We start from the raw sequence: 25,521 nt of genomic DNA, 5'->3' as shown, positions 1-25,521 counted from the left end.
ATTGCAGACAAAGCAACACAATTACACAATTAGCTTTAAATACTCGTACTGTGGTACTGGCGGTAATGACAAAATGTTGCAAGTGGGCTTGGAAATGCAAGGCACCTGTTGATGTGGCAGGCCAACGCAAAAAAAAAAGAGCAACTTTTTCCATTTATGAGCGAGCTTCGACTTTCAGCTTAAACATGAAAAATTCACTTCCTTCCGTTTGGCAATTTTCCAATTTTTTTTCAAATAAATGATAAGTTAAACTGGTTGGACTGGATTATTTGTATATCTTATTAATCAGACATGAGTTTTAATAAAAAATTATGACTCTCTTTTTGGCCAAGAAGTACCTGCCTACCTATCAAAGCTGGCAATTTTCTTGTTATTATAAGTATATGTCTGTGTCTGGTTGGAGAAAGGAGCCTGAAGCGTTTTTCATTTGCATGGAAAATGGGTAGGAAAATGGCCAAACAAAAGGCCGAACAAGGCTTTAACAACCAACCGGCAAGTGAGCTTGGCTGGGAAATGCAGAGAAACTTTCTATTTTAGTTTCAAACTCTTGTATCAATGCTGGGGCATGAGCTCCGTGGTATTGTAGTCGCTAGTAGACTAGCTAGTGTTTTGCTTTCAAGGCCTGGCTTGTTGGTGAGAATGTGGCAGGAAAAATAAAGGGGGTGCGTTGAGAAAATTGGCTTATCAATTGAAAGTCAATCTATATATACAAATATTTCACGGCTTGGGAAATAATCGCTAGACCCGTAGGCAGTCACTTTCGCTTCGCGATTAACCTTCACTTTTGTTTCTCGAACCGATTCTCGAGCCGAGAGGCTTCACTACCCAAGTGGATTCACACACAAGAAATCAAATAAAATGTGTATCATGAGCATGTGTGCCTGTTGACTCACTTGCCGAGAGTTGCTGTAGGGGGATTGCATAAGAGACGCCCACTCAACTGCCGAAATTCGACTGCTCTCGACTCTCGACTGGCATTTAAGTTTCATTTATTTATCTTTATTTATTTTTTCTTTAATTGGGGTTACACTTTGAGTTCACTTTAGGAGCTAACGTTATTATTACAGACAGAGTGGATGGGTAGGGGAGGGGGCACTCGATTGGCAAACACAGAAATCGTTTTAAGCCGAGCAGAGCGAGCAAAGTCCATCAACATTTGCCGCTCATCACATTAAAGCTAAGCTTTCCAATGCCCCGCAATGTCTTTGATTTATTTGGCGAATTGTGGGCGACTGGTGGCCGAGCTGGTGCTGGTGGTGGTGCCTTGAACCATTGAAAATCTTGTCAATGTTCAGTGTCAGCCTCAAATTAATTATTACCTTGACAAGAATCGCAGGCCACCAAAATGTATATCTGTGGAGGGGGGAAAACAAAAAACCAAGCCACCAACATATTTTCAAGTCGATTTTGCGATATTTGTAGATGGCTAATTAATTGGCCAGCCCTGGGCTTCAAAAAAAGTTAAAAATATCTTTGTTTCAACGTTAGTATGAAGGTTTATTAATTTTTAAAAACAATATAAATAATAATTATCTAGTTAGAGGAAATTTTTTAATTATTAAAGTTGTGATTTGGAATTATTTTTACTTTTTAATGTCTTTATAACATTAGTTTGTGGATTTTGTTCAAAAATAGGGTTTTCTTCATAAAACAAAAGACTTAGGCAACGAACTTGCTTGAAATATTTTTAAAGATTTAATTTTATATTTATTGTATATTTTAGAAACAGTTATATTTTAAGAAAACAAAAGACTTAGACAACAAACTTGATTTAATTCTTATATTAATAATTATTAAATAATTCTTAAACTATTTAAAATTTAAAATTTAAATTTTTCTCAAAAGATTTCTCTTAAAAAAACAAAAGACTTAGGCAACAAACTTGAAATTCGATTGATTTCGATTTTTACTAATTTCCTCCAATTTTTTTTATTCTTCCAGGCAACGGCAGTTCTCCAGCCCAGAATTCAACGCGCAGCATCAGCCCAAACAGCTCCACTACCAACAGCCAATTCAGCCTGCAGCACAACAGCTCAGGGAGTCTCGGCGGCGGAGTGGGCGGTGGAGTGGGTGGCGGCGGCAGCCTTGGCCTAGGCGGCGGAGGAGGTGGTGGCGGCAATTGCACGCCCACATCGCTACAGCCTCAGGTTAGTCATTTTTCTCACCAAACCAAAGACATCTTGCAATCAATTAAGTCTCGCATCTAATTCAACTTTCGATTCCTCGACAGTCTTCGCTGACAACTTTCAAGCAATCACCGACTTTATTGAACGGCAACGGAAATCTATTGGATGCCAATATGCCTGGCGGTATACCCACTCCTGGAACTCCAAATTCCAAATCAAAGGTGGAAGTTATTTTTAATCTAATAAAAATTATTAAATTTTAATATTTTTAAATTTATTTTTAAAGGACAATTCACATTTTGTGAAGTTAGTGGTGGCACTCTATCCATTCAAGGCCATCGAAGGCGGCGATTTATCTTTGGAGAAAGTAAGTAGTGCTTTAATGATTTAATGCTTTATATTTTTTTAATTTTAAAATATTTAATTTTTTAAAGAACGCCGAGTATGAGGTTATTGATGATTCTCAAGAGCATTGGTGGAAAGTCAAAGATGCCTTGGGCAATGTGGGCTATATACCCAGCAACTATGTCAAGCCAAAAGCACTGCTGGGTCTAGAGCGCTACGAGTAAGTCATATTTTAATATAAAAAAGGATTCAAATTTAAATTAAAAATTGTGTTTCTTTTTTAGATGGTATGTGGGCGATATGTCGCGACAGAGAGCCGAGTCCCTGCTCAAGCAGGGCGACAAGGAAGGCTGCTTTGTGGTGCGCAAGTCATCGACCAAGGGTCTCTACACACTCTCACTGCATACCAAAGTGTAAGTTACAAAGCTACTCTAGTTAATGTTTTAAAATTAATCTGAAATATTTATCCTCCAGTCCACAATCGCACGTTAAGCACTATCACATCAAGCAGAATGCCCGCTGCGAGTATTATTTGAGCGAGAAGCACTGCTGCGAAACTATCCCGGATCTGATCAACTACCATCGCCACAACTCTGGAGGGTTGGCCTGCCGATTGAAGTCCTCGCCCTGCGACCGTCCAGTGCCACCAACGGCTGGTCTGTCGCACGACAAGTGGGAGATCCATCCCATGGAGCTGATGCTGATGGAGGAACTGGGATCGGGGCAGTTCGGGGTGGTGCGTCGTGGCAAGTGGCGCGGATCGATAGACACCGCCGTCAAGATGATGAAAGAGGGCACCATGTCCGAGGACGACTTCATCGAGGAGGCCAAGGTGATGACCAAGCTGCAGCATCCCAATCTTGTGCAGCTGTATGGCGTGTGCTCCAAGCACCGACCCATTTACATTGTTACCGAGTACATGAAGCATGGCTCCTTGTTGAACTACTTGCGCCGGCACGAGAAGACCCTCATCGGCAACATGGGTCTGCTGCTGGACATGTGCATACAGGTGAGCAAGGGCATGACCTACCTGGAGCGCCACAATTACATCCATCGGGATCTGGCTGCCCGCAACTGTCTTGTCGGCTCTGAGAACGTGGTCAAGGTGGCTGACTTTGGCTTGGCCCGCTACGTCCTCGACGATCAGTACACCAGCTCCGGCGGCACCAAGTTCCCCATCAAGTGGGCACCGCCCGAGGTCCTCAACTATACGCGCTTCTCCTCCAAGAGCGATGTCTGGGCTTATGGTGAGTTTCTCTTAATTTCTTATCACTTTATGTTTATTAATTATTATTTTATGATTCAGGTGTCCTTATGTGGGAGATCTTCACCTGTGGCAAGATGCCCTACGGTCGCCTAAAGAACACTGAGGTTGTAGAGCGTGTTCAGCGCGGAATTATTCTAGAGAAACCAAAGTCGTGTGCCAAGGAGATTTACGATGTGAGTTAATAATTAATACTTTCTTTTAATTGTCGGATTAATTATATTTTTTGTTTACTAATCAGGTCATGAAGTTGTGCTGGTCACATGGACCCGAGGAGCGCCCTGCGTTCCGCGTTCTCATGGACCAACTGGCTCTTGTGGCCCAGACGCTAACAGACTAAGCAGCAGCTCCCAACACGCACTGAAGCATCTAAAAACATTGAAGAACTTTATTCATTAAAATTACAAAAAGAATATAATATATATATGAATATATATATAGATTTATGCATAAATGTATATGAAAGAGTAAGATTTAGTTAAGCAACAGCCAGATTCAGAGCCGCATACTTGGATTATTTGATAGAGCCAGAGCTGACGAATGATATCATTATGTTTATGAAAGCGTTAACTGTTAGTCGGTAGAAGATACCCAGCGCAACTACTGACAGTCACTTATAGCAACTACCATTTAAATATATAATTATAAAGATATATATATACATATATATATATGAGAAGAGAAATCGGATTAAAGTATAGTAAACTGTAGTTAATAGTCCAATTTTTGATACATTTCAAGCGAATACCGAAAGCGAATGGAAAATATAATACTTGTGCTTTTATAAAATAGCGATTAGAGAATAGCGAGAGCCAATGTGCTAAGTAAAGTATATGATTATCTCTAAAGAAATGGATGAGAAGATGGAAACAAACAAGAAAACTGATTAAGCATTAAAAATTATGATGTAAGCCTCAAGTCGAAAGCGAAATGTTTGCACACAACTGATAAAGGATATAATGGATGATTTAAAAGGAACCGAAGTTAGATGTTTGAAGAACACCAACAATTTTTAGACTAGATTTTTACGTGCTTAGCCTAAGTTTTGTGATTTATTGTTTAATTCTTGCAGACGATTCTTTATAATTTGTATTTAATTTTTTGATCTTGCGATGACTTCTCCCACGCTCAAAGTATGAAACGAGTACGATTTAAAATATACAATATATATTACGTATGAGACATTTATACCATATGCTTTATATTTTAATTGAATTTTTTCGTTTTTTTTATCGACATCGATATGCATATATTTTACCCTATTTTTATGAAGAGTTTTACTTAATTAATTTTACCATTTGCATGTAAGATTAAAAAACAGAGAAAACAACAAACAAAAACAAACAAAAAATCAAATAAAATGTACGATAAACATTTAATTATTTTTTATTTCATTTATCACTAAGTTTTGTTAGAATTTTTTTTTTTGCGAAAATTCCAAGACTGCAAGCACAGAGAACTCGGTTTCATGCATTTTCGAGCCACGATCAGAGCATATTGAGGAAAGAACCAAAATAGAAGCAACTCACATAGACTTATAGCCAGACTATACAAGATAGTAACTGAATCACAATGGAAACCGAATCAAACACCAAATCAAGAAGCCGTAACACCAATAGCGCATTTTTACAACTTTGATACAGCATTTTGATACGAGATACGAACTATACACGAAAAAAATATGAGAGAATATGCTTAGGTTTGTATACGTTTATATGTGTGGTGGTGCATACAGTATAGTGTGGTAGCCAGTAAGACTCTATATATAAATATGTAGTATTAGCCGATCCAAGATGTCTATTCTATGATGATTCCTCTTGCTGGGCGGTGCAGCCGCGATTTCTCTGCCAAACCGCAATATCCTTGCTGTAGCCACTATCTAAGGACTAAGGTCAACATATGCAATCTACAAATTACACTATTAATACATAAATATGCCGCTTAGTTGATTTATTGCGCCTATGCATATAGAACTATATATTTAAAAATATACATAAACATATACGATAAACATATGAATTATACGTTTATTGCCATGAAACCCATTCCCTTGAAAACAAGTCGAAACCAAATCCATCAACGTGATATTGCTAATAAACAAAACCTAAAATACTATATGCAGACTCCATGCAGTTTTTTAAATAGTTTTGGGTTTTTGAAAAAGAACTAGATTTTTGGAAACTGCGACACTCCTTAAAGTGGCGGTGACATGTAGCTTTTATATTCATATCACAGCTTTGCTTTCAGGAGCGTTGAGGTTTCTCAAAGCCATCACAACGATAGTGAATTGTGGAATTTTTATTTTCCTAAAAATATGCAGTAGAGTTTAAACAATTTCTTATATTTTTTATATTACTAATTTTAAAGCTTTTATATTTTTTTATTTTGCTAACTTAGCCTACTCTTAGGGTACAGCGAAATAATAAACAAATAAATCATATTTAATAATGTGTTTCATTTCATTCATTGTGCATGGGTCTATATATTTTGTTAGATTGTAAAGCCTAAATTATAAAGCGGAGCAAATGCAAAAAAAAAACTCAAAATAATAGTGCAAAAAAAGAGGCTGCCCATGCTCCATTAGTCACGTGTGTGGGTGAAGGTTGTCTGTATGCCACCGCATTGGTTGGCTGCCAGGGGGCTGGCGGAGATAGATCTGCCGGAGGCAAGATCGTAATAATCTCGCATTACATAACCACAGTCAAGCGGCATTGTTTGTTGTGAGCAGTGCCATAAATAGGCCTCCCCGATGAGCACAAGCCCAATCGAATTACCGATACCCAATGAGCCATTAAGATATACAATTGAACTGTGGGCAGGAGTCTGGGGGCAATGTCTATGTTTGGCGACCTTCCCCTAGATATGACTTTCTTAAAATGTAAATGACCCAAAAAAAAGTCTGTTTCAATCTAAACAGATTGAAATGCATATAAATGGATGGGAAATTGTATAAGAAATGGTATATAAAGAATGGTTTGGTTTTAAGGTTTTAAAGAAGGAAGTATGGTATGGTAAGTATGGATCTTAAGGATGCAAGGCACCTTTTATGAAGATATGGTCTTTAATCAAAAATAAATAAAAAAAAGTACTTCATTTGAATTAATTTTTAAAAAATATCTAATAATAATGTACTATTTAAAATATTCTTTAGTTAAAACCCTTATAGATTTAGGATCTTTATTTTATTTCTTAATATTTCCCACCAACCTCCTCCAAGAACCTTTAACAGAGCTAGCTTATGTTAAGTCCCCTAGTCTCTGTTAAGACTCCAACGCAAAAGCTTTCCATTCAAAAAGCCGCCAATTCAAAACGAAAAGCGAGTGTTTACGAGTTTGGCCCGCAGTTTCTGTCCAACAGCCCCCGAGTACGGTTCAAGTTTTGTCAGCTCAGCTCAGTCTTAAGTAAATTCAGTGTAAATCGTTCGAAACCAACCTAGACAGGCAATTGGCCATAAATAAATCGGGAAACCTCTAAGAGACTTGAGAGACCGACACTTCAAAGCAGCTGTCTGTCACTTGAACCCAATCAACGAATCGAATCAACGAAATAATAAATCATCCACGAATCAACAACGAAAACAGCAATTTGAAATCTTCGAGTGTCTTTTCGGTGAACAGATGTTTTGAAAACTCACCGAAAACCGCCACATATCCTGGCAAGGACTGTCAACCTCCGGCCAAAGTGAAGTTTTTTATTGTGAAAAAAAAAAATAAATAGAGAATCCAGCAATCCAACGAAATCCAGTGGAGTTACTGCAGATAGAATATTAGTTTGTGGTAAGGATATAACTGGAGTAGGCGTTAACCAAGTCTAGAGAGAGATTGCGTGCTGACCCGATCCAAAGGTTCATTGACTGTTGTCTGTCTATCCGTCTGACTATTGGCATTTCCTGGTGGGTTTCGGTTTTGGCCTCGGCCTCGGTCTGGGTCTCGGGAAAACTCCGGCAGAGTTCCCAACAGAATAGCAGCTCCCAACCACCCCCTGGAGTCAGCTGTTCCGCCCATCTGCAGTGCGCTCCTCCCATTGTTTTGTCAATGACACCAGCCACCAGCTCACTTGTTGGCAGCGAGGTAACCCTTCCGGAGGTTCCGCGGAGTTGATACTTTTATTACCTATTACCTGTTACCCCTGTCGGGCCCATGACATCAGCCCAGCTCTAATAACCGGTCGACCCAGCGACGACCAAGCTCATTTTTCAAAGTCACTGATTATGAGAAGCACCTCCACCACAACAGAAAAAAAGCGTTAAACTCACAAAAATAATATAATAACCAAAGAAATCTCCCCGGGGGGAAATGCTCTACCGCAAAATAAATATTTATAAAATGATCTAACTGAAGTATATTTATGTGTTTCAAAATGCAAATGATCTCAGACTTGAGCCGCCAACGGAAGTAACATGTCTCATAAAATTCACTAACAAATACTCGTAATTATTACAAGCCATTTGGACAAGTTTGTTGTTTTTTTATTGACGTGATCTGAGAACCAAACCAGGTTCCAAATGGCCCGAAGAGCGAAAGGTTTGCCAATTTTCCAACAGTATTTTCCCAGCTAGCTTTCTCTTGGTTTTAATTTAGAGGCCCAGAACACGTTCGGCGCAGAGAATCGAGAATGTTGAACAAACTTAATTAGATTTGGAGATCGCAAACTAGTTCACTCCGTTGACGTCAAGAGCACTGAGAAAAATAAAGGGTTTTTCTATAAAATTTCTAACTAATTCTTTGAATAACTAAGGAATCTCTAATTTTCTGCAAAAGATAATAGAACAGATTTTTATAAAAACTGATTTAAAGTTTCGGACTTTGTATCTTTTATCAGAGTAGAACTCACATCTGTTTTGGCTCTGATTTGGATGTTTTTGTCTTTTTCTGACTCTTTTTGGCCATTTGCCGGTTGCTCACTTGCTTTCGTGGCCTGCTGTTTTTGGGAAAGGAATTGCTCAACTTGTCGGCTGTTAATTAAACTTATACACACCGACATTTAGTGCTTAAGGCAACCAACAAAAATTAAAAAACAAAAACAAATCGAGTCAATCGTTAATAGAGAGACAGCACAGCGAACGAATTATATAGCCATAATATTTGACGGAGTCATGGAGTTTTCGCTCCATGGAGGCGTGGGTCGGACCAACTGTCTGGAAACCCAATTCCGAACTGGCTTTTTCGGACAATGTGGATCCAATGTGGGCTAAAGGAAACGCCAGCCGCCGTATTTGGGCGTAAAAGTCTTTGAGATGGACGGCCTGGAAATTGTCTATATTTTGGGAATGATCTCACATTTAATTCCCCATTTGGTGAAAAATAAAAAACCATTGGGTTTTGAGTGATTGTTGTTGATGTTAAATACCCTATATGGTGGGACGGAAAGGTATATCATTGTTTATAGTTTCTTTTTAAAGAAAGTTAATTGAGTTGTATGTTGTTAAGATCTTTATTATTTCTGCCATTTTTAGTGGAATTAATTCTTAGTATAGAGCATCTAGTTGCTAACTAAACTTGAAGCTTTCATGTCTATTTATATTTTTGAAGTTGATATCACAAATTGAGGCTGACGTGTGCTTCTACACTCGGGTTCGGGTCAATTGTGTGAATATCAATTTAAATCAAATAAAAATAAAGCAAAATAAACAAATCACTGAAGGTCATAAAGATAACACTGAATATTGCAAAGTCTGTGGAGAGCCGAGTGCTTTTATTTATTTGTTTATTAAATTGCAAAAAAGCATCTACAGGAGAGAGAGTGTGTATGTGGGTGGTTTCGTTTATAAGGCCGGTTTTTCCACCGACCCCGTGCATAGATTATCTAGCATCACCATCTATAATTTGATTACTGAAATCTGATCGCTGCATGCAAATTTATTGCATGAGCAAACGGTCTATTAACTTGATTAAATGCGACCTCTTAGCCGGTCTCTACAAAGGCCGTTTTATTCCAAAGAGCACTCAAGTGAATAAAAAACCGAATATAATTATGGAGAGTTTTTATTTTAGAGAAATAAAAGTATTTCACCAATGATATAAATGGATTAGATCATAGTTTTAATACTTTTAGTTATTTTTATACTTTTATAAAGTTTTTAACATTCATTTTCTTTTTAATGAGATATATTTTCTAACGGTCTAATGCTCCAAATATATATTATTATAACTATGAGTAACTAACCCGTGGGTAGACATCAGCTAAGACTTAGTGTCTGACAGATGTCTGACTTCTGTTGTTGGCCAAGCAGCGGCATTTGGCTCTGATTCATCAGTTTCCTTGGCTGATCTTGGCCCCGAACAGCAATTGAACGTCTAAATGAGATGTTGTATGGCTGCGTGGGCCAACACCAAGCTCATGAGATGGTGATGTAAGAGCTGCCATATAAGACCAGGTTCTAGAACCCAGTGTGTTCTGCGAATTGCATGCGAGGTCGTTGAGGAGGATTTCGGAAAGTGGCTGGCTGGCAGGCGAGCTCCAAGTATACGGCTCCAAGTAACAAGTGTTGCAGTTGGCAGGAGAGCGACACGACGGCTTTATTGGCCCTGTTAACAGCCAGACCACGCCTACACCCAACATAGTTGTAATTATTTACATAGCCAGGCGAAATTTTCACGGCCATGAAAGAAGTGGCACGCTCCGCTTTCCTTTCAACCATCAGGACTTGTTTTTGTTTCGACTTTAGTTTTGGGTTTTTTGCCTGACTTGTCCGTCATGCAATTGTCGGCCATAAGTCATTAAAAGTAATCGTTTTGTTGGCTTACATGCCCCACAAAATGGGCAGCATTAGCACTTGCTGTGTGCCTCTCCTGGGGGCCAACCTTGTTGACCAGACCCACTAGTACTTAGTGGGACTCCAAATCCAGCCACTTCACTTCAATTCCAAATCCAGCCCCGTATCGATTACACGCGCCAAATTAGATCCATGTGTGTACCATATGCATATAAAGTTGTTCCAAAAGCTCCTGTCTTGTTTCGTCCTGATACCAGCCGGCACCGTCTGTTTTCCCGCCCCACGATGGGCACGAAAGTCATACATACGTTCCGGGCCTTGTGCCGAGCTGTGAAAAATGGAAAGAAGGTCGTCGCCCAGGGCAGCCGAAATCAGGCGGAATATAAATGTTGTTGAGGGGGGTTATCGTAAAAATATTTATTATAGACAACCATTTCTATAGTTGGTAACTTTATGCTAAACAGACATTGGTAGTGTCTTGAGAATGTTTTGGGTTATTTTGGTAAATAAATTAGTAGCATTTTCCAGCAAGGTATTTGTGGAAAATTGTAACTATTTTGTAGTCACGTAATCTGTAAATCTAGTTTGCGAAAGTGTTTAGTTGCTAATTTAAGTAAACACGATATCAATTTGGAGCCATGTACTATAACAAGAATTTAAATTAGCTGTCAAGTTAATTTAAGAAAATATTTTGAAATGGGTTTCAATTAAAGACTTGAACATGAAGACATGAGTTCAGATGTTGTGATAGTTTTTTTACCCAAACACTTATTTATTTTGTAGTAAAATTATCGGTTTCTACATAAAGCCCTTACTATTTCTTTGTATACTAATTTTCACCCCTTTTTTGTACTATTTCCCCCGTCCCTGTACTTTTGAGCCTACCGCAAAGTTATTGGTATTGTTTGTCTTTCACGCGGCCCAACAAATCCCCGGCTGCTAAAGAAATGAAAAAAAAAACAAGCTAACAACTGAGCAACAGCCACTGCAAAGTGACAGCCGCCACACGCCACGCCCCATTCCACCAAATTTATTTTCATTTTTTTTATATTGGATTTCCCACACGCCTGGCTATTAGCCGGCTCACGGAATTGGCCCAGAAAATTCGAAACTTGGCGCGCCCAGATCTAGACGATTGATTTTTGTGCCATCGACTGGCAGTGAGGTGGAATAGGACGGAATTTGGATTATTAGGTTACCCAAATTTTAGGGGTCGAACCATTAATTTCTCTCCTCCCATTCCTCTCTTTGAGAAACCCCTTCTAGAGTTTTCAGTCAACTTTGCTGGTTCAGTCAAATCAACAAACTTTTGAAAACATTTTCTATTAGGACAGGCTTTAAAACCTTGAATTAATTTTAAATTATACCAAAATGAAGAAGGTGCGGCTATCCTTTTTACTTACTAAATGCAATAATGTATTAATTTATATTTTAGCAAGTCGGTTTCAGGAAGAAAAAGTTCAAGGAGCAGGGACCCTGCGCCCGTACCCGAAAGATACGATCCCTGAATATGGGCGGGACTGTGGAGCAGCGACCTTGGACCCCGACTGTCCGTATTGGCAAGATTGCCGCCGAAACTACTAATCCTGGACCGGCTATTGTCACGCTTCCAACTTTGATTGGTAAGTTAATTGGCTAACTAAATTATTAACTAACTAAACTAAATTTAATATTAGGCAGCAAAGTGCCCGATTCTAAAAAGAAAGCGGCTCCTTCGTATTCCTTTGGTCACAAGTTGGGTAACAAATACGACACCTTTGGCCCGGGTCCAGCCCAATACAATGTTACAGGTCTGAGGGCCAAGGGAAGGGACTATCCAAGGGCTGCCACCCTGCAAAGTCGACCCAAGGAACTGACCCGCTTCCAAAATCCAGGACCAGGCGGTAAGCTTTGAGTTCAAAATTTATACAAAATATAAAAATATATAAAATCTTTAGAATACGATGTTCTGCATGCGGCCAAGGCGGCTATGGATGCCCCTCCAAGATATACCTTTGGCCAGAAACCCGCGACCCTCAAGTCCTTCCAGATACCAGGTGAGTTTCAGAATTCTTTCTTTTCTAAAATATGGTGTTTTCGGGCTTGGAGTTGGAGTTGGATTTGGATTTGAAAATTTTGAATTTGGCGTTGAATTTTGGTGTGTGTTTCGGGTTGCTGTTGTGGTTATTGCTGTTGGCTGTTGCTGTTGCATGTTGGCTGTTGCCTGTTGCGGATTCGGGAGATCATCAAGCCATCAATCAATCAAGAATCAGTGAATCAATCATGGATCCATCTTGTATATAGAAGCGTATTCATTAACTAATCCTATACCATGCCATAAGTAAGTTGCTACCCCCTGCTTTCTCTCTCTCTATTTTCCACATTCAGTATCTTTGTATCTTTATCTTTCGTAATTGTATCTCAGTAGCTATTCCGTAGTTGTATCTGCTTGATGTAGACTTTCTATTTCTCTTAGTTCTTTAAAATTAATAGGATACACTTTTGTCGATTTTAGTAATCAATATATTTGAGGTTTAAACAAGAGTCTATTGATTTATTTGTTTTCTTTAAATATTTATTTATTCAACTTTCTATGCCTTAAATAGTTAACATCTAAATTTGTTAAATTTTTATGTGGGTGGCGTTTCTGACGTTGTATTTATTTTTGTTAGATTTTTAGAAGTCGCCCACCTCACTCAAGCTGTATATACGTTCCATTAGTGTTTCTATGTTTCAGTAATTTGTGTTTTGCGTTTTTGTGTATTTTTTTGCTTTGATTTGATTTGATTTTAATTTGTGACGTTCTTCTCTTTTTAATGACAAAATCGATAATCAGGTCCCAATCATTATCAAGTGGTGCCACTTGATGTCGTCAAGCGGCGAGCCCCTCGATATTCCTTTCGCATTAAAGTTAACGTCTACATTGTTGACAATCCAGGTAACCCAACTAACTGTTTTGGTCTTTGGTGTCTAAATTTCGCTCTCAAATAATACCTCTTCTAACAAGTCTTTCCAACCCACCTCATCACTAAGTTACCCCGATCTATCCCAAACTAAATCTATATCTTACATGCTCACTCCCTAGTCTTGTAGTTCACTTAGCTTAGACCTCTTAATACTAGTTTTTGTCTTGATTCGAGTCGAATTTTTTACGTTTTATTAACACTAACAGCTCCGAATAGCTATTGCCCTGAAAAGGTCACGCAATCAAAAAAGAATGCGCCACGCTACACTTTTGGTAGACGAACTAAAATCCAACACGACCAGGGCACACCAGGTAATAATCCCCATCACTCCGCCACCCCCCCAGTAACTTGTATTCTGTAATCTGTATTTGAATTTGAATCTGAAGTGATTACAATTGGACAGTATCCTTAGAATATCTCACATATTTGTTTATTTATGGCACTCGGATCTCCACAATTAAATCCTAATATTTATCCCATTCACAGCTCCTGGCGCCTATTGTCCTGAGAAGGTGAAGCTCAATAAGACGCCAGAGTTTAGTTTTGGCATCAAACACCATGAACTGCGACCGGACTACACACCAGGTTTGTTTGGATTTTAATTCCTGAATTATTTTCTAAAAGTAGCTGCTTCACGCTTTTCACAATTTTGATTTTTAATTAGCGCCGGGCACTTACAAGCCCGAGCAGGTTAGCCTCGAACACAATCCCGCCTATAGTTTTGGCATAAAAACCAAACACATTCAGGTCAGCGACACCCCAGGTAAGGTCCTTGGCAACACCTGTTCAATTAGTTTAGATTATTTTGGATTTATTTTTTGCAATTTTGTAGCACCCGGTGCTTACAGTCCCGAAAAATCAAAGTTACACTCCACACCCGCGTACTCGATCACAGGCAAGGCTTCTCATGATGTTGTAGATTGCACGCCTGGTAAGTCCATTAAGTCTATAAATTTCTTGCACATATTTGCCATAAAACTCCACCATATCTTACATAATCCCATCCAATTCTAACTCCTTTCAGCACCCGGCGCATACGAACCAGAAAAGTGTGTGCTGAGCAAGACGCCCGCCTTTAGCTTCGGCCACCGCGTGGAGCTCGCCAAGGCCAGCGACACCCCCGCCCCGGGCACCTACCAGCCCGAGAAGGTGCGGCTGGACAGCACGCCGGCCTTCACCCTCTCCGGCCGCCACGAAATCAAGGCGGTGAGCGAGACCCCAGCGCCCGGTTCGTATGCCCCGGAAAAGTATCGCAACGATCGCACGCCCGCCTTCACCTTCGGCGGTAAGAACGAGCAGCGGCTCGAGAGCTCCACTCCGGCACCTGGCGACTACCATCCAGAAAAAGTCCGGCACGATCACAATCCTGCTTTCTCATTCGCCGGTCGCCACGATTTGCACAAAATAAGCGAGACACCAGCCCCCGGGGACTACCACCCGGAAAAGGTAAGGCAGGACCACAACCCAGCCTTCTCCTTCGCCGGACGTCACGATCTGCAGAAGCCCGAAAATACCCCAGCTCCCGGGGCCTACTCCCCGGAGAAAGTCCGCCAAGATCACAATCCTGCATTTTCGATGGCTGGGAAGCACACCCAGAAGGTGTCCAGCGATACTCCTGCTCCTGGGGATTACTGTCCCGAAAAGGTTAGATTAGATCATACTCCTGCTTACACCTTTGGAGGAAAGAATGATCCTAAAGTGGAGAACAATACTCCCGCTCCAGGGGATTACTGCCCTGAGAAGGTCAGACAAGATCACAATCCTGCTTTCTCGTTCGCTGGTCGTCATGACCTCCACAAACCTGACAGCAATCCTGCTCCAGGAGCTTACTCCCCGGAGAAAGTCCGTCAGGATCACAATCCTGCATTTTCGATGGCTGGGAAGCACACCCAGAAGGTCTCCAGCGATACTCCTGCTCCCGGGGATTACTGTCCCGAAAAGGTTAGATTAGACCACACTCCTGCTTACACCTTTGGAGGAAAGAATGATCCTAAAGTGGAGAACAATACCCCTGCTCCTGGTGACTATCATCCAGAAAAAGTCAGACAAGATCACAATCCAGCTTTCTCGTTTGGTGGTCGACACGACCTTCACAAACCTGACAATAATCCTGCTCCTGGAGCTTACTCCCCGGAGAAAGTCCGTCAGGATCACAATCCTGCTTTTTCAATGGCTGGAAAGTATATTCAAAGGGTTTCAAGCGATACTCCAGCTCCTGGTGATTATTGTCCCGAAAAGGTTAGATTAGATCACACTCCCGCTTACACCTTTGGAGGAAAGAATGATCCTAAAGTGGAGAATAATACCCCCGCCCCTGGGGATTACCATCCCGAAAAGGTGAGACAGGATCACAACCCTGCTTTCTCATTCGCTGGACGCCACGATCTCTATAAACCCAATGAAACTCCCGCTCCAGGAGCCTATTCTCCAGAGAAAGTCAGACAAGATCACAATCCTGCATTTTCGATGGCTGGAAAGCACACCCAGAAGGTGTCCAGCGATACTCCTGCTCCCGGTGATTACTGTCCCGAAAAGGTTAGACTAGACCACACTCCTGCCTATACTTTTGGAGGAAAGAATGATCCTAAAGTGGAGAACAATACCCCTGCTCCTGGTGACTATCATCCAGAAAAAGTCAGACAAGATCATAATCCCGCTTTCTCGTTCGCTGGTCGACACGACCTCCACAAGCCAGATAGCAATCCCGCTCCTGGAGCTTACTTCCCGGAGAAAGTCCGCCAAGATCACAATCCTGCATTTTCGATGGCTGGAAAGCACACCCAGAAGGTGTCCAGCGATACTCCTGCTCCCGGTGATTACTGTCCCGAAAAGGTTAGATTAGACCACACTCCTGCCTATACTTTTGGAGGAAAGAATGATCCTAAAGTGGAGAACAATACCCCTGCTCCTGGGGATTACCATCCAGAAAAGGTCAGACAGGATCACAATCCGGCTTTCTCATTCGCTGGACGCCACGATCTCTATAAACCTAATGAAACTCCCGCTCCAGGAGCCTACTCCCCGGAGAAAGTCCGCCAAGATCACAATCCTGCTTTTTCGATGGCTGGAAAGCACACACAGAAGGTGTCCAGTGATACTCCTGCCCCAGGAGATTACTGCCCCGAAAAAGTTAGATTAGACCACACTCCTGCCTATACTTTTGGGGAAAAGAATGACCTCAAAATTGAAAACTACACTCCTGCTCCTGGGGAGTACTCTCCAGAGAAGGTAAGACAAGATCACAATCCGGCTTTCTCGTTCGGAGGTCGACACGACCTCCACAAACCTAACAGCAATCCTGCTCCTGGAGCTTACTCTCCGGAGAAAGTTAGACAAGACCACAATCCAGCTTTTTCGATGGCTGGAAAGTACATTCAAAAGGTGTCCAGTGATACCCCTGCTCCTGGTGATTACTGTCCCGAAAAGGTTAGGTTAGACCACACTCCCGCTTATACTTTTGGGGGAAAGAACGACCTAAAAATCGATAACCACACACCGGCTCCTGGTGACTATCATCCGGAAAAAGTAAGGCAGGATCACAACCCCGCTTTCTCATTCGCTGGACGCCACGATCTACATAAACCCAATGACACCCCGGCTCCTGGGGCATACGCTCCGGAGAAGGTTCGCCAAGATCACAACCCAGCTTTCAGCTTTGGCGGCAAGTACGACCCCAAGGCGGAAGTGACTCATCCTGCGCCATGCGACTACGCCCCCGAGAGAGTTCGCCTCGACCATACACCCGCCTACACCATTGCAGGTCGTCCGACCGCCGAGCCGGTGAGCCAGACCCCGGCTCCGTGCGACTACCATCCGGAGCAGTGTCATGTGGACAGCACCCCTGCCTTTACCTTTGGCATGCGACTGGGAAGAGAACTCGTCTCTGATACACCAGGCAAGTTATTTACAGGGTGGGCCATGTGTGGAATACTCTACCTAGAAGTCCTTGAGCATCGATGACACTAACTAGGGTCTGTGCCGTTACAGCACCCTCTGCATACGAGCCTGAAAAGCACTCCCTGCACTCAACACCGGCCTTCACCTTCGGCACAAAGTCGGAGATCCGAGTGGCCTCCGATGCCCCAGGTAAGAGATGGCTCAGACCACAATTTCTCGCTAGTGTTGCATGTTGTCGTTGTGCGTTGCATGTATCCCGCTTCTTATCCCTGCCTGCCTTTTAGCCCCCGGCCATTACCATCCCGAGCAGTGCAAGCTGGACAGCTCCCCGGCTTACAGTTTTGGCCTAAAAACGGCTCCGTTGCCAAACCTTCCAGGTAGGTTACTTCCTATCCGCTTACATGTTGGTACCGGACTGTGGTTCTTCAAGGGTATCTGTTCTATGTGTTTTATGTTTCTTTTGTGTCCTTGTTCTTTTTTATTCCATGTTCTTTCGCACATTATTATCGTTTTGGTGTTCTGGCCATGATCTCATCCATGTTGTATGTATCTCTGTAAATATAATCACCCATCACTAGAGCCAAAGGGCGCTTACATCGAAGATCGAATTGTCCAAAGACGCGAGCGTCGTCTGGCCAGTCCCGGTAAGAATAGCCACAGAATCATAATTTCATTCTTAAAAGTCACCTGTTCTCCGAAAGCGTTTCAAAATATATCAGTCTGTGGTAATTTTAATATTATGGATTAAGTATTAAATAAAATTGAATCTCTCATAAAGAAATGGCTTTACGTCTATGCAAAGTATTTAGTGAACCTATCACTATGAGAATATATATTTTTTTGACCCTCTTCGTAATTATTGGCTGTAGCGCTCGTGAATGGTACAAGAAAAACTTTCGTAAGGATTTTCATAAAGTTGGGGATGGGGTAACCCCTCACCATGTGTCCTATTGTTAACCTCGTTCTTTGCCAGGTCCAAACCACCATTGCCTGATTAGAAATAGATACAGGCACGAGTCGAGCTGTAGAGGGCCACGTCGTATATTTTTCACCTTCCATCGGATTATCTATGACTGTGCCACGGTACCAAACCAAACCAAAACCCTGTCGCTCCACGTAACCTGTCCTATATTTAAAGGTATACACCAAGTGTCCAAAGGTGCATAGATATAACGAATACCATCTCAAGTCAAATTGTCGGAATGACTGCATGTTTTACATGCAGCGTCCAACCTTAGCCCCAACCGAAGCTCCCGCGCCAGCCGCCCCTGGAGGAGCCCCTGGAGGTGCTCCTGGAGGTGCTCCTGGAGGTGCCCCTGGAGGTGCCCCTGGAGGTGCTCCTGGAGGAGCTCCTGGAGGCGCGACGAAAGATAAAGACAAACCAGATAAAGATAAAGACAAACCAGACAAAAATAAAGGTTTCGAGGATCCTAAACACAGCGAGGAAGACATTGAAAAAGGCCCTGCGGGAACTGGAAGACCTGGAAGACGTTCCCAACGTGGTTTTGAGCCTCCGTTTGAGCCACCGGTTGCGCCTATGGTTGAGCATCCCCTTGAGCCCCCTCCCTTTGAAGATCTACCCCCATGAGGTGGAGATGAGGCCGCTACCCCAGCAAAGAGTCGATGAAAAGAAATGCATCACATATCATAACCCTTAAAATAACCTAAAAACCACACCGACTAGGGATAAGATCCTGAAAATGGTTAGAAAATGCTTCCAGTTTCGCCTCTTTTGTCGACTTTATATAAAAATATACAATGAAAAATTTAATTTAGAAAATTCTATAAAGTGTGACGGCCCTCCATGTAGAACGTCAGTCCATTTTCAAATTCCCAATGGGACGGTTGATGTTTTTCTGTTTGACCGTCGGGTGCATCGTGGTTTTCGTCAGTCCGTGGCAGATGAGGAACCGGTGTAAGGATTAACCACCATAGCCGATTTAATCGGCATTCCCAAGGCCCATAATACAATTTTTTATCCCGATTTTTATAAGTTCGGAACAATGCCTGTCTCGTCAAAAACAGATACAGTGTCGAGAAGAACTGCCATGGGGCACGTCGTTCTTTCTACAGCTTCCATCGCGTGATTCTCGACTGCATTAAGGTACTGTGTAGTACTACTGCTGACCATCCCATCTCACATGTCCTTTATGCGATTTTTAAGGTTTACTCGAAGTGCCCTCGAGTGCATACTAGGAACGATTACAGCAGCCTGAGCAGTTGTCGGAACGATTGCCAGTTCCACATGAAGCCACCAACCGACTTTCCTTCAACCGCAAAGCCCGAAGGCGGAGCTCCAGATGATGGAGCAGCTCCTGCTCCTGGTCCTGCTCCTGCTCCAGAGGGCGGAGCTCCTGCGCCCGAGGGAGGAGCTCCTGCCCCTGAAGGTGGCGCAGATCCTCCTGCTGGCGATCCTCCCGCTGGAGGACGGAGATCAGGAAAATCGAGGAAATGGGGGAGATCGGGAAAGGTCCAAGCTAAAGTTAAGCCCAAATCACCACCAAAGGGCCTGAGAACAGGAAAACGCGTCCCAAAGTCCCAAACCAAAACCAAAACTTATTACTAATGCAGGATCCTGATCTAGAATCCTTTTATATTAAGGTTGGAATATGTCTGGAAGGGTATAAAAATGGTTAATAAGCTTAATAAATTAGTTCCACATTTTTTTGCATTTTTGTAGGCTTTTAATTCATAATTCTACGGCTGATCCGCTTTGAAACGCATTTTATTTCATCAAGCTTTTTTTTAGAATATATCGCACCACAAACTTATGTGTTTATTTTTCTTTCAACCAATCCAATGACTATCCTTTGCACAGTACGCAACAACGGTGACTGCACCAGCACCACCACAACCACAAATAATAGCCAAAACAATGCAAATGGTAGCAGCAGCACAACCACAACTACAACCACCACGACAACCACAAAGACCTTTATCAACGGCGTGGAGCAACCGGATCTGGTGCAAAAGCAAACAAAGCAAAGCACCAAAAAGCAGGTGAATGGCGTCGCCCACAATGAGCTCAAGTCAGCAGCCCTTAGCAATGGGAACCACTCGAAGGTGGTCAGCACCACCACTACAGAGAAGCAGGTGGTGCACGGCGAAAAGATGAGCGATAACATGAAAGTAGTGGCCAGCGGTAAGTCGGACGCCAGTGCCACCAAGACGGCCGCCGTGAGCCATCAGACGGTGGTGCGCTCCGATGGCGCCATTGTGTCTAGTAACCAGTCTTCGAGGATGCAGACGGTCAAGTACGCTGTGGAGGCGAGCAGCGTACAGGAGAAGATCATCAGGTAACGCCAAGGGCAAAAATCAAGAAAATCATATCAAGTATACGCACTGTGAACTGGACATTACTCATACGTCCTGTTGTCCATTCTTAACTATCTTAGGTATTTTTTTTTATTTAATCCTTCAAGGCTCAAGCCCTAATAAATCTCAAAATATGATTCGTGTTAGAGTTGTGTATTTACTTTCAGGCCAAGTTACAAATCAAGATCATCATCAACAATCCACAACTAACCCAAACCATTCTAACTCCAGCTCTGAAAGACAAGTCATTGGAAACTACCTTTAACCTTTTTTTTATTTAATTTCTTATTAAATTTGCTTATTTATTTTTTATAATGTTCAACAGCTCCTAACGTCTACAAAATACCAACCGTCATGGGCAGCAGCAAGGAAGGAAAGATCAAATCGGCTCCGGCTTACACGATGACCGGACGCGAAAAGCCGCCACTGATTCCGGTGTTCATCTTCCCCGGACCCGGCTACTACGATGGCGAGTATACGGTGGTTAAGTCCAAGCCGCCAGTCTACTCGATGCGTGGCAAGTTCAAGATGCTGAGTGATGACAACAAGCCCGGACCCGGAGCCCATTGTCCGGAGAAGGTGAGCAATATTTTTCATGTTTATTTTAATTTCTGCGGTGTAAGCCCTTGTGGAAACGGAGCTGTTCATATATGGCTCCAAAGATATCCCTTTAACCCTTAAATTAATTAAACTTCTGCCACGCCCACAGTATTGGGAGAAGCGATCGCCCCCGGCCATATCCTTTGGAATTTTGCACTCCAAGTATTGCAAGAAAACCACAATGGTCGCTGTCCCCGAGCGCTGTAATCGCATATTGTTAGCTGGTCGTCCGGATAAGGGCTTTAATGATTTCTAAAATTAACCAAATTTGTTAATAAGATTCTCTGAACAGCATTTCCATTCAGATTGCATTTATTCTGGTTTCTATTTTCTTTTTTCCTTCACAAATAGGTTAATCTCTCCCATGTGCCCGCCTATAGCTTTGGGATCAAGCACTCGCAGTATCTGGGTCGTTTAAACGAGAAGAACTCTGAGTACGACTATAGCTTTTCGGGAATCTGCTGAAGTTGGAGCTCTCCTTACTCCTTCAACTGCCCAAGACGGTCTTCGAAGAACAGCTTCCTTACCTTAACGCCACTCTACCTATGCAATTCGTATTGAAACTAACCTTTAAGTTTTAACTGTTTCTGAAACCTATTTGTAAGCCGAAAGTGTTGTGGAATGTTACATATGTATACACGATTATATAAATGAGATTACTAATATAAAAGACTTGTTTTCATTTTTATTTTAATTAACGTAATCCCAATTTAAGTCCATGTGATTAATGGGTTAGTATTAAAGATAAATTCGTTATAGGTACTCCGATACAAATCTGACGAAATTGCATTTACTAGGGATCCCTACACGAAAGGTGGACAAAAAAATCTAAAAAATATTTTTTCTTAGGATTTTTATGCAGAATGGTTGGGAATCGATCCCGAAATCGTTTAAGGTACTCAGCTTGAGAACCGGAGAAGAATTGGGGAAGATATAGCTGTCACTGTGGACCCTATAGGGAAAAACCCCATTTTTAAGGGATCCCATCACGAAAAATGGAAAAAAAATCTAAAAATTATTTCGTCTCAGGATTTTGACGCAGAATGATGGCGAATCGATCCGCTTGAGAATCGGACGAAAATTGGGAAAGATATAGGCATCACTGTGGACTCTATAAGAGAAAACCCCATTTTCTAGGCATCCCATCACGAAAAATGGACAAAAAATCGAAAAAATTTTTCGTCTCAGGATTTTGATGCAGAATGATGGCGAATCGATCCACAAATCGTTTAAGGTACTCCGCTTGAGAATCGGACAAGAATTGGGAAAGATATAGGCATCACTGTGGACTCTATAAGAGAAAACCCCATTTTCTAGGCATCCCATCAACAAAAATGGACAAAAAATCTTAAAAATATTTCGTCTTAGGATTTTGATGCAGAATGATGGCAAATCGATCCACAAATCGTTTAAGGTACTCCGCTTGAGAATCGGACAAGAATTGGGAAAGATATAGGCATCACTGTGGACTCTATAAGAGAAAACCCCATTTTCTAGGCATCCCATCACGAAAAATGGACAAAAAATCTTAAAAATATTTCGTCTTAGGATTTTGATGCAGAATGATGGCAAATCGATCCACAAATCGTTTAAGGTACTCCGCTTGAGAATCGGACAAGAATTGGGAAAGATATAGGCATCACTGTGGACTCTATAAGAGAAAACCCCATTTTCTAGGCATCCCATCACGAAAAATGGACAAAAAATCTTAAAAATATTTCGTCTTAGGATTTTGATGCAGAATGATGGCGAATCGATCCACAAATCGTTTAAGGTACTCCGCTTGAGAATCGGACAAGAATTGGGAAAGATATAGGCATCACTGTGGACTCTATAAGAGAAAACCCCATTTTCTAGGCATCCCATCACGAAAAATGGACAAAAAATCTTAAAAATATTTCGTCTTAGGATTTTGATGCAGAATGATGGCAAATCGATCCACAAATCGTTTAAGGTACTCCGCTTGAGAATCGGACAAGAATTGGGAAAGATATAGGCATCACTGTGGACTCTATAAGAGAAAACCCCATTTTCTAGGCATCCCATCACGAAAAATGGACAAAAAATCTTAAAAATATTTCGTCTTAGGATTTTGATGCAGAATGATGGCAAATCGATCCACAAATCGTTTAAGGTACTCCGCTTTAGAATCGGATGAGAATTGGGAAAGATATAGCCATCACTGTGGACCCTATAGGTGAAAGCCCCATTTTCAAGGGATCGCATCACGAAAAATGGACAAAAAAACTTAAAAATATTTCGTCTGGGGTTTTTGATGCAAAATGGTGGCGAATCGATCCACAAATCGTTTAAGGTACTCCGCTTGAGAATCGACCAAGAATTGGGGAAGATATAGCCATCACTGTGGACTCTATAGGGGAAAACCCCATTTTCAAGGGAACCCAAAAAATTGGTCCCTTTCTGAACTAGTCAAGAAATAGACAAAAACTAGGCTAAAATATGTTCAAGTCCATTTGCCCAAGTGCCATCTTTCCATATTAAGAGAAAGGGTTGATCATTTTCCACATGAATCCCAAAGTTAGCTGCTCTCTCAATTTTTTTTATTTTCTGCGTGCATTACCTCAATACCAGATTTATTTGTTTTCGTATTTACAACTACAGATTTGCAAGACTCATAATATAAACATTGTCCTTTGACAGGACCCAATTGCCTTTAGTTCTTGGTTAGCTCGATTTCGGCATGGATGCAGGACTTTCCCTGAAAAATAGGCAACAGAAAATGGAAAGTTTAAAAAATAGCCCAAGTAACAAATAAATGAAGAACCCACAGTGTCGTGCTTGATTTCTGCGTCGATTATGAGATGTCCTCGGGCCATTCCCAACATGGCCTTGTATTTGCTGAAGTCCACGGTATGCTCATTGGCACAGACCTTCTCCTCGGCGACCGGACAGGCGGAGGGGGCACCGAAGAGCTTCATCAGGTTCTTGGCCTCCGTGGATGCCTGATCGATGGCGGCACAGAGATCCACCTTGCCCTCCTTCATCACGATGCCGTCCTTCTGGACCTTGAACTTGGCCATGGCGGTGGAGAAGGGCTTGTTGATGATACAGCCCGAGGGCACCAGTTCGCACTTCTTATTCAGCTTCAAGCTGAAGTCATCGCCCACGGTCATAATGGCATCGTCGCCGGCACAGTTCTCAATCTTCACCAGCTTGGCCTTGTAGCCATTCTGCAAGGATCTCACTGATTAGTTATAATTCGGTTCGATTATCCTTGTAACTTACACAGGCCAGAGCTGCCTGGAAGGCCAGGCAGCAGAGCAGGGCAAAGCAAATTCCACGCAGCATGCTGTTAATTCCAAATTGAGGCTGATTTTGGTTTTGGCCAGTCCAGGATGACCTTACCGCTATTTATACGAGTTACTGGCTAACCCCGATTCTTGGATATCCGCAATTATTTGCGCATTAAGCGGCACTTGGGTTTGGCGATCAGCGATCGTTCGGCTCAATTGATTGCTGAACTGCCACTGGGCCGACGGTCATCCATTAAAGCCGTCTAAATGCCGGAATTATTATGGTCAGCTATTTTTTTAATTACTCCCAGGCATGACATCTATTTCTGAGTTTGTATATTCTATGATTAGCATGTCGATGGAATTTGATCTCGGGATCACTCCAAAATTTGTTTGCACTCGCAACCAAAATAAAGGCCCAATCATCAAACTCCAGTTAAAAATCAGCGGAAAATAATTGATAAGTAGTCATCACTCTTGTTACCCGACAACTGCATTGTTGCAGGGATATTTGGTGCAGTGTAACTGATAAGCTGTGATATGAATGGATGCTTGACTTTTTAATGGCAGCGTATTAATTAAATGCATTCAATAAAGAAATGTATAAACCCGCAGTGTCTACTTTTATACAATATTTTAATTATATTTTTTGTTAGCTTGGTTTGGTAATGTATTTTATAATTATAATAAAATGTAATTTATATATTAATTCTTATTAAATGGTTTTGAATTTAGACTTATTTATTATTAAATTTTATTAAATATATTAAATATTATTATTAACATGAACAATACATTTTAAAGGTCATTAAACTTCAGTTATAAAACTTTCCATTTCTGGACTACTTTTTAATAAAAGCTTATATTCGTAGATATCTTTTAATAATCTGGATTCTAGACTTATATTTAAAAAAATTTATTAAAACCATTTATTTTAACCATTATGGCGCAAGTTTTAAATGCGAGAAAAATTTTAAAATTAAGCTGGCCAAAATGTAGAAAACTTTTCGTGGCAGCACTTCTGTCTTTATCCCTAGACTTGGCAGCACTGAAACATTTT

At 41.5% G+C, this 25,521-nt stretch overlaps 5 protein-coding genes across 18 annotated transcripts in view; 4 read left to right on the top strand and 1 right to left on the bottom strand.

Moving 5' to 3' along the window:
- The window catches only part of Btk (tyrosine-protein kinase Btk29A), a 39,425-nt gene extending 34,311 nt beyond the window's left edge, over nucleotides 1-5,114 (top strand). For 4 of the 5 annotated variants that reach the window (XM_043213247.2, XM_017242287.3, XM_017242285.3 and 1 more), the window contains 8 exons: nucleotides 1,942-2,147; nucleotides 2,231-2,347; nucleotides 2,413-2,493; nucleotides 2,561-2,691; nucleotides 2,756-2,884; nucleotides 2,946-3,718; nucleotides 3,778-3,911; nucleotides 3,977-5,114. In XM_043213247.2, coding sequence (XP_043069182.1) covers nucleotides 1,942-2,147; nucleotides 2,231-2,347; nucleotides 2,413-2,493; nucleotides 2,561-2,691; nucleotides 2,756-2,884; nucleotides 2,946-3,718; nucleotides 3,778-3,911; nucleotides 3,977-4,075 — 1,670 coding nt within the window. In that variant the 3' untranslated portion in view covers nucleotides 4,076-5,114. Of the gene's footprint in view, nucleotides 1-1,941; nucleotides 2,148-2,230; nucleotides 2,348-2,412; nucleotides 2,494-2,560; nucleotides 2,692-2,755; nucleotides 2,885-2,945; nucleotides 3,719-3,777; nucleotides 3,912-3,976 lie in introns of those variants that run through there. The other variant, XM_070277114.1, reaches the window with a different exon arrangement.
- A 1,957-nt stretch (nucleotides 5,115-7,071) lies between these two features.
- LOC108125977 (uncharacterized) lies at nucleotides 7,072-21,064 on the top strand. Of its 9 annotated transcripts, none has more exons than XM_017242366.3 (15): nucleotides 7,072-7,511; nucleotides 11,886-12,072; nucleotides 12,127-12,333; nucleotides 12,388-12,486; nucleotides 13,266-13,367; nucleotides 13,602-13,706; nucleotides 13,882-13,980; nucleotides 14,060-14,158; nucleotides 14,228-14,326; nucleotides 14,420-17,290; nucleotides 17,383-17,481; nucleotides 17,577-17,669; nucleotides 17,871-17,936; nucleotides 20,111-20,588; nucleotides 20,933-21,064. In XM_017242366.3, the coding sequence occupies exons 2-15, from the start codon at nucleotides 11,961-11,963 to the stop codon at nucleotides 20,937-20,939; spliced, it is 4,536 nt and encodes a 1,511-aa protein (XP_017097855.2). In that variant the 5' UTR covers nucleotides 7,072-7,511; nucleotides 11,886-11,960; the 3' UTR covers nucleotides 20,940-21,064. The 9 variants fall into 9 exon arrangements, with proteins under 9 accessions (XP_017097855.2, XP_017097853.2, XP_017097857.2 ...); XM_017242364.3 differs by lacking the exon at nucleotides 7,072-7,511 and adding an exon at nucleotides 11,706-11,830; XM_017242368.3 differs by lacking the exons at nucleotides 7,072-7,511; nucleotides 13,266-13,367 and adding an exon at nucleotides 11,706-11,830.
- LOC122320950 (uncharacterized) lies at nucleotides 18,043-19,963 on the top strand. 2 transcript variants are annotated; one of them, XM_070277116.1, is made up of 5 exons: nucleotides 18,044-18,190; nucleotides 18,266-18,375; nucleotides 18,431-19,207; nucleotides 19,287-19,396; nucleotides 19,457-19,963. In XM_070277116.1, the coding sequence occupies exons 3-5, from the start codon at nucleotides 19,129-19,131 to the stop codon at nucleotides 19,856-19,858; spliced, it is 591 nt and encodes a 196-aa protein (XP_070133217.1). In that variant the 5' UTR covers nucleotides 18,044-18,190; nucleotides 18,266-18,375; nucleotides 18,431-19,128; the 3' UTR covers nucleotides 19,859-19,963. The 2 variants fall into 2 exon arrangements, with proteins under 2 accessions (XP_043069183.1, XP_070133217.1); XM_043213248.2 differs by lacking the exons at nucleotides 19,287-19,396; nucleotides 19,457-19,963 and having other exon boundaries at nucleotides 18,043-18,190; nucleotides 18,431-19,072.
- LOC108125787 (protein CIMAP1D-like) lies at nucleotides 20,962-21,672 on the top strand. The gene is made up of 3 exons (XM_017242116.2): nucleotides 20,962-21,186; nucleotides 21,317-21,391; nucleotides 21,559-21,672. The coding sequence occupies exons 1-3, from the start codon at nucleotides 20,962-20,964 to the stop codon at nucleotides 21,670-21,672; spliced, it is 414 nt and encodes a 137-aa protein (XP_017097605.1).
- A 2,092-nt stretch (nucleotides 21,673-23,764) lies between these two features.
- LOC108125861 (uncharacterized) lies at nucleotides 23,765-24,811 on the bottom strand. Its single transcript, XM_017242204.3, has 3 exons — nucleotides 24,454-24,811; nucleotides 23,997-24,398; nucleotides 23,765-23,926 (listed from the first exon to the last, which is right to left on the bottom strand). The coding sequence occupies exons 1-3, from the start codon at nucleotides 24,514-24,516 to the stop codon at nucleotides 23,882-23,884; spliced, it is 510 nt and encodes a 169-aa protein (XP_017097693.1). The 5' UTR covers nucleotides 24,517-24,811; the 3' UTR covers nucleotides 23,765-23,881.
- Nucleotides 24,812-25,521: the final 710 nt, after the last annotated feature.

The sequence above is a fragment of the Drosophila bipectinata genome, chromosome 2L (assembly GCF_030179905.1).
Source record: "Drosophila bipectinata strain 14024-0381.07 chromosome 2L, DbipHiC1v2, whole genome shotgun sequence".
In the NCBI taxonomy this organism is placed as follows: domain Eukaryota; kingdom Metazoa; phylum Arthropoda; class Insecta; order Diptera; family Drosophilidae; genus Drosophila; species Drosophila bipectinata.
This window is presented reverse-complemented; position numbering and strand designations above follow the sequence as displayed.